Here is an 18,248-nt window from a genome sequence, read left to right as displayed (position 1 = left end):
ATTCCGCTTTCGCTGAAAGTTTTTAATGCAGACCCAGTCGCCAGGTTGGATGGAATGACCTGGGTCTGCGGAGGCCTCGGGCAAAGCGTTTTGAACCTGTTGGTGAAGAACACGTAATTTAGTGGTGATGTCATGCAATTAGTCAATTAACAGTGGGTATGGGATATCAGAGTATTTTTTAGGGCGAGGCACTCCCCAAACATTTGCTGGTCGCCCAAAGACGACCTCGTACGGACTTCGACCTAAGCGGGAATGAACAGTGGTTCTTGTAGACAGAAGTGCTAATGGTAAGGCATCAGGCCAGGCGAGACCTGTGCTCGCCTGAATCTTTGCCAATTTGAGCTTTAGAGTATCATTATAACACTCTACCAATCCCGCTGACTGAGAGTGGTTTGCCGCATTACATTTTTGCTTGATACGGAGACCTGCACATACTTTCTGCATGATCTCGCCCACAAATTCACTTCCATTGTCAGACCAGACAATGCGCAGCAAACCTCGGGGGAAAAACTCCTTCAAAAGAACTTTAGCAGTAGATAGAGCAGTATTGTCCTTTTAGGGGGTAGGCCTCTATCCATCTGGAAAAGACACAAACCACCACCAGAACATATTTGAGGTTATTGCAACGATCCATGTGAATGAAATATATTTGCAATACCTCAAAAGGGTACGTAGGGGGAGCAAAATGACCTGCTGGAGTCGGAGTTCCCTTTCCTGGATTATGCATTAGACAGACAATGCAATGCTTTACTACGTTTTCTGCACATTTCGGAATTCCTTCATTCTGCCATACTGGGGCCAAAACTTTACAAAGGCCCTTCGCATTAATATGGGCTGGATCATCCGCCATAGTAACTACAGGTAGTACATAGGCGTCTGGTAACAGCCATCGTTGATGCTCTGACAACTCCGTCCAACACCCAGTCGCATCCAACATTCCCGAGCTTTCTTTTCACTTACTCAACTCTTTCTCAGTGACCTCTTCTTGAATCATTCTCACACTTTCTATTGTGTCCTCACAAATTCCTCCTTCTCTGATCCATCCCGCAGGGCCCGCAACATACATTCGGCTCGTAACATCTCTCGATGTCTCTTTTGCTACCTCATCTGCAAAAGCATTCCCACGACCCACATCGCCGATAATCTTTTTGTGAGCGCTACATTTGATTATTGCTATTTGTTTAGGCAAAGCAAGTGTATCAAGAAGGTCAGTCACCAACTGACCATGCTGTATTTTGGTCCCATGTGAAGTAAAGAATCCTCTTTCCTTCCACAGGCGACCAAAACTATGAGCTACACCAAAAGCATATTGGCTATCGGTGTAGATGTTTACCCTCCTTCCTTCCGCCAAAACACATGCCCTCGTTAAAGCAATTAACTCAGCTGCTTGGGCTGAATTCTGTGCAATACGTGCTGTCTCCACCACAGAATGCAAAGTAGTAACAGCATAAGCTGCAGTTGTCTCTCCATTTGGAAGCTTAAAACAAGATCCATCCACCCATAGGATTCCATCCAGATCCACGAGTGGTGTATCTTTTAGATCTATTCTGCCTTTCGTCTCCTCCTCTGTTCGGAAAAAACAATCATGCTGTTCCTGAATGTCTTTCTCATCTGGTATGGGCAACAATGTCGCTGGGTTCAGAGTATTGCACCACTTGATATGTATATGACCAGCCAAAAGTGTTAGCTCATATCCAGACAAGCAAACACTCGCCAAATGTTGTGTCTTAGTTCTGTTTAAAAGAGTATCTACTGTATGTGGCACCATGACAACAAGGGTGTTGTCCAATACCAATCCAGCAGACTGTCGAATAGAAATTGCTGCCGCAGCTCTAGCTCTGAGACAACTAGGTAATGCCTTGGCTACTGGATCCAACATAGCCGAAAAATAGGCTCATGGCTGCTGTTTGTCTATTGTTGTGTTAAAACTGACAATGCACAACCTTCTCTTTCGTGAACATAGTCTAAAAGGCTTATTGTAATCCGGAGTACCTAACACAGGTGCAGAACACAAAGCATCACGTAAATCTGAAAAACTCTTTCGACATTCATCGGTCCAAGGGAGGGGTTGTGGCGTATCTTTCAACGTAAGCGCCAGCAAGGGCTTAGCTAACAAAGAAAAATTCGGAATCCATTGCCTACAAAATGAGGTAATACCCAGAAAGGCACGTACCTCCCTTTGTGTGGTTGGTTCAGACATTTGTGCAATGGCTTGAATTCGCTCTGGGGTCAATCGCCTTCCCTCCTTCGACAAGAGATGACCTAAGTAGGTAACTTCTTGGCGACAATATTGCAATTTAGAAGGAGACACTTTATGATGTAAGTCAGACAAATGACGCAATAAAGAAACCGTCACATCCTTACAAATATCCTCTTAATCGGCAGCAATCAGCAAGTCATCAACATATTGTATCAAAGTAGCACCTGAAGGCAAAGCAAACGCATCAAGCTGAGATTTCAAAGCTTGACTGTAGATAGAGGGACTCTCACAATAAACCTGAGGAGCACTCTTGAACCGGAAGCTTCGGCCTCCAAGAGAGAAGCCAAAAATATCTCTGCTTTCCTCCGCAATGGGAATACTAAAGAAAGCATTCTTCAGATCGATAACAGAAAACCATGCCGCTGAAGCGGGTATCATGGTAAGTAGAGCAGTAATATCTGGAACAACAGGAAACTGGGGGACAACAATCTTGTTGGCCTCCTGAAGTTCAATCACAAAACGATACACAGGTGGTTGAGAAGGATCGCTACGTTTAAGAACAGGGAGAACAGGACTATTGCAAACATTACCTCTTGTTTCCTCAACCACACCTTTCTGAACTAGATCATAAATAATAGCCATCAAGGCTCGCTGACCATCATTAGAGATCTTGTATTGCGGAATACGTGGCAATTTGACATTAGACTTGATAGTAACCACATTAGGAGGAATTTGTAGTAAACCAACATCGTTGAGTGTGGAAGGAAGAGACTGCAATTTGGGTGGAAAACTATCCTTCGATAGATATATGGGAGAAACCAATTTCTCACCCAAAGTAAGACGCACACCAGAGGGGGAACAGTACAACGTTGCATGAAGACGCTTCAACAAATCCAGACCCAACAAATTCTCTCCAACCAGTCGTCAAAATGAGTGGAGCTTTCAGATCGTAAGGACCAATTGAAAGAGGCAAAGAACAAGAAACTGGGTTAGCAACTGGGGCGCCAGAGAATCCTACAGAAACGTTCGTTAAGCCAGACAAAGGTGCCCCAGGGAGTTTTGAATGAATCATAGAACTACTCATTGCACCAGTATCCAAAAGAAATGACTCTGCAACACCCAAAGCAACTACCTCAATGTAAGGCCCACTGGAACTGATAAGACTCCCTTTCTTTGTCCACGGCTGTCCTAACTAGAATGAAAATCCTGAACCTCCCCATCCACACAATATTCATCATTATAATACTGCGCAGACTGAGTATTCTGCTGATCAAAATAATTTGAAGAGTTCTGAGGGGAAAAGGAACGCTGCCCCTGAAGCAACGTACCTCGCCCTCTACCTCTAGGTGCTGACTGAAGACCACCACGGCCCGCGACCCTTAAAATCCACCATTACGCTCCAATAAAACCGGACAGCTATTCTTAAAATGGCCTTCCTTTTTACAATAGGCGCACTGATTCGGACCCAGAAAAGGTCACGGAACAAAAGGCTCCGGTTTCTGCAGTAACCTTTGAGACTGAATAGGTTGCTGGAACTGACGCTGACCAGAACGAGGAGGATAAGCCTACTGAAGAAGAACTTTCGTTTTTAAATCCTTGGTCTTCTTCTCAGCTTTATCTTATTCCTCCTTGTGCCTATTCTCATAATATTGAGCAGTAGCCAATATTTGAGCAGATGAAGGAACAGCCCAAGAGCTTTCCGAATCATCTTTTAATTTTTGAGATAATTCAGGAAGTAAATTAAAAACAAATTTATCCACAAATAATTGCTGTCCCCCTTCAGTACTCAAGTCCTGACCACTATGGTCGATTTTAAACGTCTCCTCGAACCGAGTAAAGAAATAGGAAACACTCTCATCCTTTTTCTGCTTGCACGCAGCAAGCTTATCCCAGTTGACGCGTAAAGCAGGCATCATTGTCTTCATTAAAGTTATTATTCTACCAGGCAACTGTGTAATCAAATCATCTGGCTTAGCACCACCCGCTTGTGCTGCATCCGCGGCAACTATATCATTCCAACTACCACCTAAAGCTTGGTCGTGATCCTCTCTACGAATCCGAGCCCACAATGCTTGTGGAACGACATTCCCCATCAACAGATCAATATCGGCCAAATTCATAAGACATGCATCAGTCTGGGACAACTCTTTATAATAGCCAGCATGATTTTTACGAGGGTCCGGCAAAGACTGTTTAAGTGCTACAACTTCAGCTCCCTTCCAAGGAACATGTACCCATACACGCTGAAAATGAGCAGGGATAGGTGGAATATTACCTGCTTGGGGAACTGCTTCCCTCCATACCGGAGGAACTTCTCTCATAGGATAATTCTTCGTTTTCTGTTTAACTGTATTCTTCTCGGACTATTCCCGAACCTGATCCTGCAAAGTCCTAAAAGCAACAAGTGTCTGTATGGCATCCTGAACATCAGGACCCACTATAAGTCCCTTATCGAAGTTATTCTGTATCTCCAGCAAACCCTGAGGAGTTAGGTCAAACTCCATATTCTCCCAACCTTTAATGAGCGCATCACATATAACATAAAAAACGTATCTTTGCGTAGGTGCATTTCATTGAAGAAAGGTACTCAAAATATCGGGTACACTATATAATGGACCATTCATCATCCATTTATGAGCAAGGGAGTCAAGCACAACCCGTTCCTCAGAATCTGGGAGTTGGCTAAGAGATTGTCTTCTAGAGAAAGCAGGAGTCCTATTAAACGAACCAAAGATAGGGGAGAAAAAAACCAGAAACAGTATTAACTAGTCTATTACTCCTCGGAGAAGAAGTGGAGAGTAAAACTGGAGATGAAGTATTCAACAAAGGCAGAGAAGGGCTATCTGTTCCAACAGATCCAAAAGGCAAAGGAGACTGAGGTACAGAAGATTGTGGCAAAGGAGGTGCTGGTGGTATTACTGGAAGAGCCGGAGGTGCAGGAGCCGGAGCTCCTGGCTGAACAACAGGTTGTTGCGCAGGTGGCAATAATACAGGTGCATCAGTACCTGGCGCATAAGGCCGAGGCAATTTCAGTAAATGAGACATTAAAGGATCTTCTTCAAAGTCTTTACGTTGTATGGGCAACACAGGATAGCACCTATCTATTGCCATCCGATGCTGCCTATCTGAGACTTCAATCACTCGATCGGTCTCATCGTCTTTAAATTGCTGGGCAGGTTGTAGAACCGTCATATCTTTCATTTTCCTATCTCGTTTTGCTTTCTTAATTTCTTTCTGTTTGTCTTCTTTACGCCAAAGGCGGAAAGAGTCAAACATTGCCGGCCGGGCTTTTCTTTTAAACCGAATCGATTCCAAATGATCTAATATGTCAGGCTCAAAACTACCATTTTGAGGCCACCGTAAGACACCATCTTTCTTTGTGTATCGAATCCAGGCATCGTTAAAATCAATAGGACCAACACCATGCTTAGAATAAAGCTCATAAGTGGGAGTTCCAACCGGAGGAATCGGACATGATTCCTCAAGCCGGGAATCCCTAGAACAACAAAAACAACAAAGTTTCCTAAGTCCGCTCAGACCAGGCATTTCAAGCACTCTGATCCGTTCACTAACTTCAAGGAGTGAAAGCAAAGAACACAGTACCAAAGTACTCACCCCTCGGCTTCGACTATTGCAACAGGCGAATAACAAAAAGACCAAAAACAAAACCAACAAGTGGGCACTACCCACAAATACTTAACTAGATGGTCTTCTCACGCCAACGGAGGTCTGTCCTAACGTCTCGCGATACCAATCATCACCAGAGGGTCCAAGGCAGGGCGGTAGTCAGGGCAGCAGTCATCAGCAGCCGTCGAGAAGGAGCAGCCGCGCTGCAAAAGACCTTCGGTCCGCTTCGACATACAGGGGTCGCTTGGTGTGGCTCGCGAATCCTCCTGAATTTTCTTGCGGGGCTTCTCACGACCCTTGGGCTGAGCCGCTACCACTGAAACCGCCCCACTTTGGGCGCCAGTTGGAGAACCGGGCCTTCTGGGCCGGGCAGCGCAGGGCACGCCTTAATCCCCGGGCTCACCTGCCTTGTTACTACCAGAGACACGAGACACTCCGTTGAGCGTGGAAGCCAGGTTTATTAGCTGCAGCTAAGCACAGTTGTCCCAGAAGTTACACAAAGGGTGGATTCTAAGGAGACTGCCACTTCAATCCGTGGCGTACAATCTCTTATACAAAACACATTTAAGATATCCCACTCCACACTCGCACACACAAAACGAACCAATAGGAAAAGTTGGAAAACAAGCTATCTGGTATCCTAGTAAACGCCTCTTTCTCGGACCCCGTGTGTTTCCCCTCCCAACAAATTAATCAGTGATGGTGTTCACAATCCCCTCTCGCAGGTGGCAGGACATGCTGGTGTATTTCAATGGATAGTTGTGTGATAGGAGCATACAAGGAGAGAATAGTGAAGGCCAGTTGGATAAGATAGTATGAGAGAAGAATAGGAGAGGGCAAATAGTCGGCTGAGACAGGGATCAATTGAGCCAGACATGGATTAACAATGAAGTTACTTTTTAACTGAAAGGACACGTAGCAGCTGGAAAAGCAAAAGCATCGCGTTCCCCATGCCGCCTGAGTGAGGGCAACACAAAATGGCGACAAGACACAAAATGGCGGCTAAATACGGGATGAGATCTGAAATCGCAGAACCTCATCCTGACCAAAGAAGAAGGAAAAAAGCGCCTAAAGAACGCAACTGTGGATTAGGTGTTGGTTTGGAACCAAACCATTCCTGCCTGCTCCTGTCTCGATAATTGCAAAGCTCAGACTCGTCCTTGGAGTGCTGCCAACCTGTCAGCATCTCCCTTGAAGTGAAGGAGCTGCTTCCCTGCAGCTACCAGCCACAACGTCTGGGTCACCGATCTTTTCACCACAGGGTTCACCGATGCAGCAGCTGCCCAGGAGGAGGTCACCGTGCTCTTGGAGGTCAGATACGTCTTCCCACCAAGTATGGCGACACCATGACCCTCAAAAACCGTTCTGCACCAAGGTCAGGTCGACCTAACAAATGAAAGCCTTCAACACAAACGACTTGCCGGACAAAACACCTCTGTACCCAAGCCTCACAGCCTGAGTCTGAGCCTACCGACAGTGCACCCTTTCTTCAGAGACCCTCAAGAACTGAACCCCCTCCCTTTGGGTTCTGATGAACTTGACCGCAAGTCCCCACTTGCAGTTTATTTTTGTTAGTGTTCCCATCGACTTCAGCTGTAGCATTCGAGGCTACCTTTGCGACCAGCACCACTGCACCCCTACACACCAGGACAGGTAACCTAAAACTGCTGATGGTTCTAAGGACCATGGCCCCTACTTATCCTAAGTCCAGAAGAACAACCTGGAAACTCCATTGTAAGTACCCCATGCAGTGTGCATTTCTCCCATTGGTTAACTATACCGTGTTTGAGGCTCATGCCTCAAATCTGACAGCTGTATTTTATGAGTTTCTAATAGAGTATATTTTGCTGTCTAAATTAATATACTAGTCTGTTATTTTTCTAAATTGGCATCTAATTTCCTTATTAAGTCAGTGTCTCATATATTGACTCTGTGTGTACAACAAATGTCTAACAATCCCCTCTGATAAACCTAGGGCTCCTCGACCACACTACAACAAAAGTAACACTTTGAGATTGTTATAGCAAGCCCCTGCACTAATCAGGAATACCTGTACTGTCAGCGCAGTTCACCTCATTTTGTTACACTATATGGCTAATCAGCTTCCTACATGTACCTTGTGGAACAACTGTAACAAGGAAATGCCATTGGTTAACTTTGCTACTATTGATTTGCTCCATTTATTAAGGACTTGTGGTGTATGTCTTCAGTGGCACCATTTAGGATGAAAAATACCAGGGCATTCTTTAGAAGTTGGGATTTTGCTTCACCCTGCCTGAGCGATCGAAGTATATCACTGATAGTGCATAGATAAAGTTCGAACATTCATTGTATTACTATCTACTTGATGCGCATTAGGGCACTCTCCTTATTTATTAGTTCAGTTGAAAAAGTGGTCTACTTTCATTAGGAACGATCATTTCAATGTTATTCTCATAATTTCATTTTAACTGTCTGTTTTATCTTGCAGCTACTATGAGCATGTTCTCAGACTTCCTACAGTATTTTCAGACGCATTCTTCAAGCGCTGTTTTTGAACTTGTGCAGGACTATGAAGCGGCATGTAGGGAGCAGGTGAGTTTCAGTGCCTCATATTTAGACATCGTTTGGCATTGCACTAGTTCTTCTGTTGTAGGGTTGCAACTTGGTAATCATTTTTGCAAGTTATCAATGTTATACAATTGTGACATTTGTTGCTTTTTGCATTATTTCAACTGCACTTTGGTCTCTGTTTAAGACTTGTGAAGGGCACAATAGTGCTGTAGTAATTTAGTATTCTGTTATATATGCATGGTCACTTGTGTTTCAAATTGTTCCTGAAATGGAAGAGATATATGTGGTTCTGTTATGGACTTTTAAATGTTGCATTTGATCGCTTAATTGCCACATGCTAGAAGGCAAAGTCTATTTGTAATCTAAAAACGTATTGGAGAAAATGGCTTCCAGGTGGCATTGCTAAGAAACTGGTGTGTGCTGGGTAGCATATGCAGCACACAGCGAACAAACGTAGCTCTCCAAATACCCTGCTTAGAGTGTAAGAGGTGAGCGACAACCTGATAGTGTTCTTAGAGTTGGCTACCAGAAATCCCAACTCTTCCAAAAGACCCCTTCCATGCTTACAGCCATAGGTACTACAGACTGAAAGCATACAAGTTGAGCTTTAAGAAGCTAAAATGAAGCCTGTTGATTAACACTGTGTATACAAGAAGTGCAGTACTCCTGCCTTCTGAAAGAGCTTCATAGTAATATGTAGAGTTCATGTTAATTTTCTTCCCTCTGAAGCAGGTATAGTGACTGGAGTAAAATGACAAACTGAAACAAAGTAAAACAATAAGTCTGGTAGCCAGGCAAGAATTGTACTCCTGGCTAGACTTTAAAACGACTTTAAATCACTCCATGATTAAACATATACATTTCTAAGTGGGATGCTGAGCAACACATGGAAGACTGACCTGCTTGAGAAGTAATTGGATGATCTATAGGTAGTCCAGGTGAAAGGGACAACTGCTCAGAATTTACCCGCCAAGTCGCTTAGGCCCATTGAATCATTTCCGATCATCTTGAATACTAATTTTGTCGGGCGCTTAGATTGCAATTGTGCTCTCATCATTTCACTGGCTTAATGACTCACAGACGGACCAATAGCTAACCCTCAACAAACGGGTACTCTGAACCTGTAGATTTTCAACCTTCCAAACTAGCACCAATTGAAACCTCCACCTTACTTTAATTTTTCCTCTGACCTCTTTTGGCTCATTAATGTAACCACACATGACTCATGGGTCATACTTCTTTTATATAGGATACAATATGCGCCTCAAAATGCTTTCACCTAGGAACATACAAATATTTGTCAAAACCCAGCAGCCACTGCAATTTCCTAGCTATTAATGTGATTAAGTAGTGGATTGTCGAGATTTAGATGTTCAGACAGCTTTTTTAAGTAAAAAAGTATTAACGAGAATTGCAGGTTTAGACATCACTGAGAACGTTCTTACCGTTTTCTAACACACTTTCTTAACCGTTGTCACTCTGCCAACCAACTTCAAGGTTTATTTTCTTTTATTGTGGCCAGTGCCTTTAAAATTGCTGTAACAGACTTCAGAGGTATTTTCAGGTAAATTTTTTTGAAATGCAAAATCGCAAGAATCTGGAGTGTCCAAGATTAGTATGTTTGCAGATGTCATTTTGAGACGTGTATCTGATAAGGAAGAGTCAGTCCCTCCACCTGCGGAAAAGCTAAATGTGTTTGGCATTATCTCTGACTTCAAAATTAATGTTCATAAATTAGAAATGTTTCCCTTGAGAAAACAGAAAGAACAAGCAGTTTTTATGAGGGTTAACTTTCCGTTTCGTTGGGCTGATAAGGCAGCCACTTATTACTGTTTAGCAAATCAAAGTAGTGAAGCGTTCAGTAGCAGAATCAACGATGTTATTTTTGAAGTTCAATCTTTATTTAATCTTCATAACGCACTGTAGCCAACGCGTTTCGTCCTCCACGGACTTCTTCAGGGCTACAAATAATACATATATATATACAAACGATTATTATATATACACACTATTTTACAATTTAAAAGCACAAATTATTTCATTCATATCTATACATTCTTTTGAAAGAAGGAAAACTGGAGTTTTTAAACATTTTCCACATTTCTTTTTTTAATAAAACCGTTTCTAAAAAACACATTTCCTCTGAAATTATCATTATACAAATGAACACATTTGTCAGAGAGTGAACCTTTGTTATCTCATTCTACTGATTCTGCTACCTTCTTTTCGTTACAGATCCACATTAAGTAAAGAGTGGCTATTTGGAAGATAAAGGATGAACAATTGGGGGCCTTTAGGATTTATTATCTATACAACGTGGGGTGGGCTCATGCATTTAAATTTAAGAGTATTGGTTGATGGCAGAAATTTAGCTTACCAAATAAAGAGATTTCTTCTTACAATGTCAATGTAGGAATCTATCCTTGCGTCCAGTCCAATTAATACTGGGTATCTAATAGGGAAAACATGGCCTAATATAAATCCGATCAAAACTATCAAAATATAATGTTTAGACTTTTGCATTTATTTATGTTGACAATATACCTTCAATAAAATCTCCCCTACTTCTCCATGTTTTATTACTCACTTTTAATGAAGGGGAATATGTTTTCAAGTATCAAAGTCACTCAGGTAAGGTAGCCCGGTATAGTTGGAATTCTGGATGGGAACAGAGAAATGACGCAAAATGTACTATGGCTATTTAAAAGCGGATAATAATGCAAATTACTTTTTTTTCTAAAGGGTAAGGTATCAAGTCTAACTAGTAGTAGCACTTTAAGGCTCAAATGTTAATTGGGGAACTCTATCAATCTTCTATTATAATCCTCACTGAGCGAATGATTTATAAATTCACATGTCTAAAGAAGAATTATTCCTTGTTAGACAAAAATATCTTAATGGGAATGCAGTTCGGCTTTTAAAAGATATTAGACATATCTTGCTCCCCTCACGGCAACCTCCGTTATGACCGCCATATTGGAAAACTAAGGTTTCCCTTCAATTGTATAAACAGTATGGAGCTCTCTCCTTGGAGAGGGCTCAATACATTCGTAAATTCAAAAGATTTAAGAATTACCCATATATTTGAGGCAAAAAAGACTTTGGGGGGGGGGGGGGGGTATATACGAGTCTATAGAGTTCTAATCTACCAAAAAGCGCCAGACCCATTCTTAATTAAAAGTTCTGTTCGAGTTGTGGTACTTAAAGGTGGATTTCGGCCGGCTCCATCGCGTGGCGTCTTCCATTGTAGCGTTTATGTACCGGAAAGCCGAGCCGCTTTTTATATTCTAGTTAATTGCTAAATGCAATACACCTGTGTTAGGTTGGTAGTGTCTTGGTGTCTTCCCCGGATTGTTTTTGCGCCATCTTTAAAGTCCTAGATTCGCTATTATATGCTCGCAATTTTCAAATTATTGCCCGCATACATTTAATATTATAATTCTAAGCATCAAATACGTTTTGTTATTCAATAAGTAGTAAATTAAGGTAATTTCTAGTCCATATTTTGAAAAACTATTTTATTTTAAATATGGTTTGCTCCGTCCTATGCAGGCCTATTTATGGGCCTGTATGAGACCGGGCATGCCTGGGGAACCGGGTCACAACCGTGGAATGATAATATAATCTTCTATGGTAGATACATTGATGACATCCTCATTCTGTGGAATGGTGGACTAACTGAATTAATGGCCTATTTTAACTATCTAAATAAGAACAGATTTAATGTAAAAATGACCATGAAAGTTTTTTTCTTGGCTGCAATTACCGCGAGCTCTTGTCATTTCTCCAAAGGGTATAGCATTTATTGTACCCCTGGGATGTGCACTAAAGAATCCATCGAATTTTTGGACCTTAGATTATATGTCAATGGAAACAAAATTGAAAGTGACATTTTTTAAAAAACCCACAGCGTGTAACAGCATTTTACATGCTGAGAGTGCACATCCCAGGGGTACAATAAATGCTATACCCTTTGGAGAAATGACAAGAGCTCACCGTCATTGCAGCCAAGAAAAAAACTTTCAAAAACATGTCAAATCCATGAGAAATGCCTTTAATGAAAGAGGGTATACAAACGAGTGCTTAGACAAAGCAGAATCAAGGATTAAAACGGTGGATCGTAAAACCACCTTAAAGAGTAGTATCAATAAGAACAAGAAAAAAAAGGAGAATATAGACAAAATCATGTTTATAACGAAGTATGATGTATATAGTAATCATGTGTACAACATCTTACGCAAAAACTGGCACATAATCGCACCAGGAAAGATGCCCCAGGGCACAATATCAGTAAAACCCAAGGTTGTGTATAAAAGGGGAGAAAATCTAAAAAAGATATTATGTCCAAGCTATGTGAAAGATGAAAAGAAGACTAATAAGATCACATGGCCAGCCAATAAACCAGCCGTTTTTTAGGTCTCGCCTGTCTATGCGCATCGAGCTTGCGAGACTATGGGGGCTTAAACAGTCTTTAACCAACTTGCAAGGAATCGTGGCGATTCCTCGCAGTGCCCGTGAAATTCAAGCTCAATGCGCATGCGCATTGAGCTTAAAAGCGCGTGCACATGCCCCCAGCCGCCTGCCTTGCATGTATTTTCCCTCAGGCGCCTTCCCTCCGTCTTGTCTCTTTTGGCCCCCCTCCTCCGCCTACTCTCCACCCCCCCTCCTCCTCCTACTCTCCTCCCCACTCTCTCTCTCACAGCCTCCCCCAGCTCCACCCCCTCACTTCTTGGTTGCACGGCCGCTAGGCCGTGCCTCCCCTACTCTCCTCCCCCCTCCTCCTCCTACTCTCCTCCCCCCTCCTCCTCCTACTCTCCTCCCCACTCTCTCTCTCCCAGCACAACCTTGTTCTATCTCACTTTTTCTCACCCAAGATGGCGCCCCTTGACGCCTAGTTTGCGGTATAGTGCACAATCACGATCGTGTATAGGCACGGACGGCACACACACACCCCGTCAGTCGGGTTGATCGCTTGAGGCATACTGCGGCTTATCTGGTAAGCGTTCGTTGTTGTTGGCCCCCGAGAATTCCGTGAGGTTTTAACCAGTAATTGACCCTTCCTTATATGCCTTGCTTGTTTTTGCAGTGTATCAGCACACTGTGTGTGACCGTCTAGCAACATGAAGCATACAGTTCAGAATGGCATTGTTTCACCGCTCCATTGAGAACAGTAACTCCTTATCTTGAAGCTTTAAATTGAGCGCACACTCGCAATTCTTCTGCGTTCATTTTATTCACTTAACTTCCACAAGGTAAATGCCTAACCTTGAATTTTTACCCCCTTCTTAGTGCCTGCACTAGTCCTCACTTTGAATGTGGCGCAGCACTGATTGACGAGTGCTGTTTGTAATTCCCGCCACTTTCGCCTGATACCTCCAAGTAATTGCGTACCGGTCTTCAGGTCTCTGTGAAGACCGGTTCAGTGACACGTTTCCATTGTTTTGCTGTCCGCCCACTGCCCGAGGTTTGTGCTCCATCCAGAATCCTTTACGCATCGTTGTCTACCACAGCACTGCCCGAACTCTCCTTGAAACCAGCTCTTGCACATTTGTAACAATTTCTCGGCGTTATAAAGCGAACATTAGATCACTATCCTTTCACCACTCGCAGCGGCAAGTTACCTTCACTCCTCATTCTACAGTTGTAAACAGTTTTTAAACCAACATCATCTCTTCACCACTCGCATCGGCTGGTTAACTACTGGCCTTGCAATCCGCGTATCACAGACTTGCCCAATTGAGCACTCAGTCTAACACTCTTCCCTAGACATTGTTGAGTCCTCACGCATGACACTAAGTGTGGCATGGCATAGATGTTTTCGTCGCCACAATGCCAATCTAATGTTATCTTCCTTAACCTCTCCCTTCCCCCACCCACATCCACCATGACATCCACCACCACATCCACCACATGCTCCACCGCATCCACCACCACATCCACCATCACCTCCACATCCACCATGACATCCACATCCACCACCACCACCGCATCCACCACCACATCCACCACACCCACCACCACCACATCCACCACCAGGTGCAAATGCAATGTTCTTGGATTTTCGTCACAATAAAATACACTGAACATAATCGTCACAAAATTAATTTACAAACGTTTAAGCTATTGCCATTATAAATTACAATAAATTTTATTCAAGTATTAATTATTTGCAAAATTAAAAGCCATTGTTATTTGCAATATCAATACATCTAAGTCACGTAAAGACAACACACATTGCATTACAAATGCTATAGCTGTCACATTTGCGAAAGTTAAAACTATTGACATTGTAACTGACAAAGCTATTACTTTTGCTATTTTCAAAACCAACACATAAATAAAAAAAGTGTCCTTTACAATACCAATTGCTCAAACTTTCCTAATGCGAGACCTATTGCATTTCCAATGCTTGTTTTATTTGTGGCTCATGCGCCATTTGTCAATATGGCCACAATAAAAAAACGAAATTCAAATATAACACCAAAAGGGAATATGACATTAGGTCTTTCATCAATTGCAACACTACATACACTGTATACGCTTTGGGCTGTGCCTGCAACAAAGTGTATATAGGTAGCAGTATTAGATGTTTAAAGATCAGAATACAAGAACATATTAGAGCCATAAGAAATAATGATGTGAGATACCCGGTGGCGATACACATACAGGAAAATCATCCAACCGAAAGGGATGTCTGGTTTCATGCACTTGAACACATACAGACTCCTCTGAGGGGTGGAAATAGAGAATTGTCCCTAAGAAAAGCAGAAGCAGGATGGATTTGTAGATTAAGAACGACGGCTTTAGGGCTGAACACCAATAACGAACTGCATAATTTCTTGTAATTAGGCGCAATAAAAGGAACAATTCAATCTGGTATTGTAATTCTGTGGACATTTAATGCTAATCTGTAACTGAGAAAGCAAAAAGATTAAGAAACAAGATTTTTGTATAATACAGTATAAAACTATATGTTACAAAGCTTGATGTGTCTGTCAATAATGCATAGGCAGATGTTTATGATTCTTATAACAATACCGAGAAGGATTTGAATAGCATTTCTGTATATTGTTCATTGATATTTATCTTATAAACTCATGTAAATTATGTGTTTTATAATATATACCTATGTCATATTAGCTGGAAGTAGCAGGCATTAGAAAGTCTATATCACCATAATAATGTTCATCTCACTCATGTTCTAATACTGTAATACGGCGCTAAGAATTGGAATTATTGAGGCAGACTCCGTGATAAACTGGAGTGAAAAAATTATGTGTTCTATATTATTTACCTATGTCATATTAGTTGCAAGTAGTAGGCATTAGAAAGCCTACATCACTAGAATAATGTATATCCCATTTATGTTCTAATATTGCACTATGGCGCTAAAAATTGGACTTATTGAGGCAGACTCCATGATTAACTGGAGTGCAAAAATGTGCACAAGTAAGTGCCTGTGTGTTACATTTCTGGAGTCTTGAAAACACTGACCTAATTTCAATATTTAACAATTTAGAATAAAAAATACGGAATATCCTTAATTATATGTTGATTGTATTTAGATTAAAAATCTGTTCCAAAATGACGTTCCTTTTGGACACTTAAAAAAATCTTAAACAAACGATACCAGACCACTCCAAAATGGCGCTGGTAAACAGTTTATACAAACATTGACAGACCTATCTAAAATGGCGCCACTGGATCGTCATTATGATCGTTCTCTTTTAAAAATAATTGGGCTGTAAAGCCACTTTACTAACTTATATACAGATTGAAAATGATATAGTCCTTTGTTGGATTATATATTGACGATAAAAATCAATATGTCGACATATTTATACCAAAATAGAATTTTAAAACATGAACTAGAAATCACTTTAATTCATTATCCATCGGATAATAAACTTACTGAAAAACGTATTTTTGTTCTAGTACTATAATACTAAATATTTACGGTCGTAATTGATAACAATATGAGCATATACTCAAGAAACTAAGATCCTTAAGATGGCGCCAAAATAATTGGGGTCAGAGACCCAGATACAACCTAGGTGATATCGGACATTGACTATGATCACACTCTTTTGAAATAATCGGGCATGTATAGCGACTACACTAACTCGTGTGTAGATTAAAAAAGACTCGGTCTTTAGTTACATTATATGTTGACAATAAATATCATTTTATTGACATATTTAAAATAAAATAGTTTTTCAAAATATTGACTAGAAGTTACCTTAATTTACTACTTATTGAAAAAAAACGTATTTGATGCTTAGAATTATAATATTAAATGTATGCGGGTAATAATTTGAAAATAACAAGCATATAATAGCGAATCTAGGACTTAAAAGATGGCGCAAAAACAATCCGGGGAAGACACCAAGACACTACCAACCTAACACAGGTGTATTGCATTTAGCAATTAACTAGAATATAAAAAGCGGCTCGGCTTTCCGGTAAATAAACGCTACAACGGAAGACGCCACTCGATGGAGCCGGCCGAAATCCACCTTTAAGTAAGTACCACGACTCAAACAGAACTTTTAATTAAGAAGGGGTCTGGCGCTTTTTGGTAGATTAGAACTCTATAGACTCGTATATACCCCCAAGTCTTTTTTGCCTCAAATATATGGGTAATTCTTAAATCTTTTGAATTTACGAATGTATTGAGCCCTCTGCAAGGAGAGAGCTCCATACTGTTTATACAATTGAAGGGAAACCTTAGTTTTCCAATATGGCGGTCATAACGGAGGTTGCTGCGAGGGGAGCAAGATATGTCTAATATCTTTTAAAAGCCGAACTGCATTCCCATTAACATATTTTTGTCTAACAAGGAATAATTCTTCTTTAGACATGTGAATTTATAAATCATTCGCTCAGTGAGGATTATAATAGAAGATTGATAGAGTTCCCCAATTAACATTTGAGCCTTAAAGTGCTACTGCTAGTTAGACTTGATACCTTACCCTTTAGAAAAAAAGTAATTTGCATTATTATCCGCTTTTAAATAGCCATAGAACATTTTGCGTCATTTCTCTGTTCCCATCCAGAATTCCAACTATACCGGGCTACCTTACCTGAGTGACTTTGATACTTGAAAACATATTCCCCTCCATTAAAAGTGAATAATAAAAATGGAGAAGTAGTGGAGATCTCATTGAAGGTATGTTGTCAACATAAATAAATGCAAAAGTCTAAACATTATATTTTGATAGTTTTCATCGTATTTATATTAAGGCCATGTTTTCCCTATTAGATACCCAGTATTAATTAGACTGGACGCAAGGATAGATTCCTACATTGACATTTTAAGAAGAACTCTATTTGGTAAGCTAAATTTCTGCCATCCATCAACCAATACTCTTAAATTTAAATGCAGGAGCCCACCCCACGTTGTATAGATAATCAATCCTAAAGGCCCCCAATTGTTCATCCTTTATCTTCCAAATAGCCACTCTTTACTTAATGTGGATCTGTAACGAAAAGAAGGTAGCAGAATCAGTAGAATGAGATAACAGAGGTTCACTGTCTGACAAATGTGTTCATTTGTATAATGATAATTTCAGAGGAAATGTGTTTTCTAGAAACGGTTTTATTAAAAAAAGAAATGTGGAAAATGTTTAAAAACTCCACTTTTCCTTCTTACAAAAGAATGTATAGATATGAATGAAATAATTTGTGCTTTTAAATTGTAAAATAGTGTATATATTGTATATATATAATAATTGTTTGTATATATATATGTATTATTTGTAGCCCTGAAGAAGTCCGTGGAGGACGAAACGCGCTGGCTACAGTGCGTTATGAAGATTAAATAAAGATTGAACTTCAAAAATAACATCGTTGATTCTGCTACTGAATG

The 18,248-nt window shown here is 41.0% G+C and overlaps 1 protein-coding gene across 3 annotated transcripts in view; it reads left to right on the top strand.

The window, feature by feature from the left end:
- Positions 1–18,248, top strand: part of NUP107 (nucleoporin 107) — a 590,137-nt gene that overhangs the window by 66,888 nt on the left and 505,001 nt on the right. For all 3 annotated transcript variants that reach the window (XM_086919004.1, XM_086919006.1, XM_086919003.1), the window contains exon 6: positions 8,298–8,401. In XM_086919004.1, coding sequence (XP_086775130.1) covers positions 8,298–8,401 — 104 coding nt within the window. The remainder of the gene's footprint in view (positions 1–8,297; positions 8,402–18,248) is intronic.

The sequence above is a fragment of the Lissotriton vulgaris genome, chromosome 1_1 (genome assembly GCF_964263255.1).
Source record: "Lissotriton vulgaris chromosome 1_1, aLisVul1.2, whole genome shotgun sequence".
NCBI lineage: Eukaryota > Metazoa > Chordata > Amphibia > Caudata > Salamandridae > Lissotriton > Lissotriton vulgaris.
This window is presented reverse-complemented; position numbering and strand designations above follow the sequence as displayed.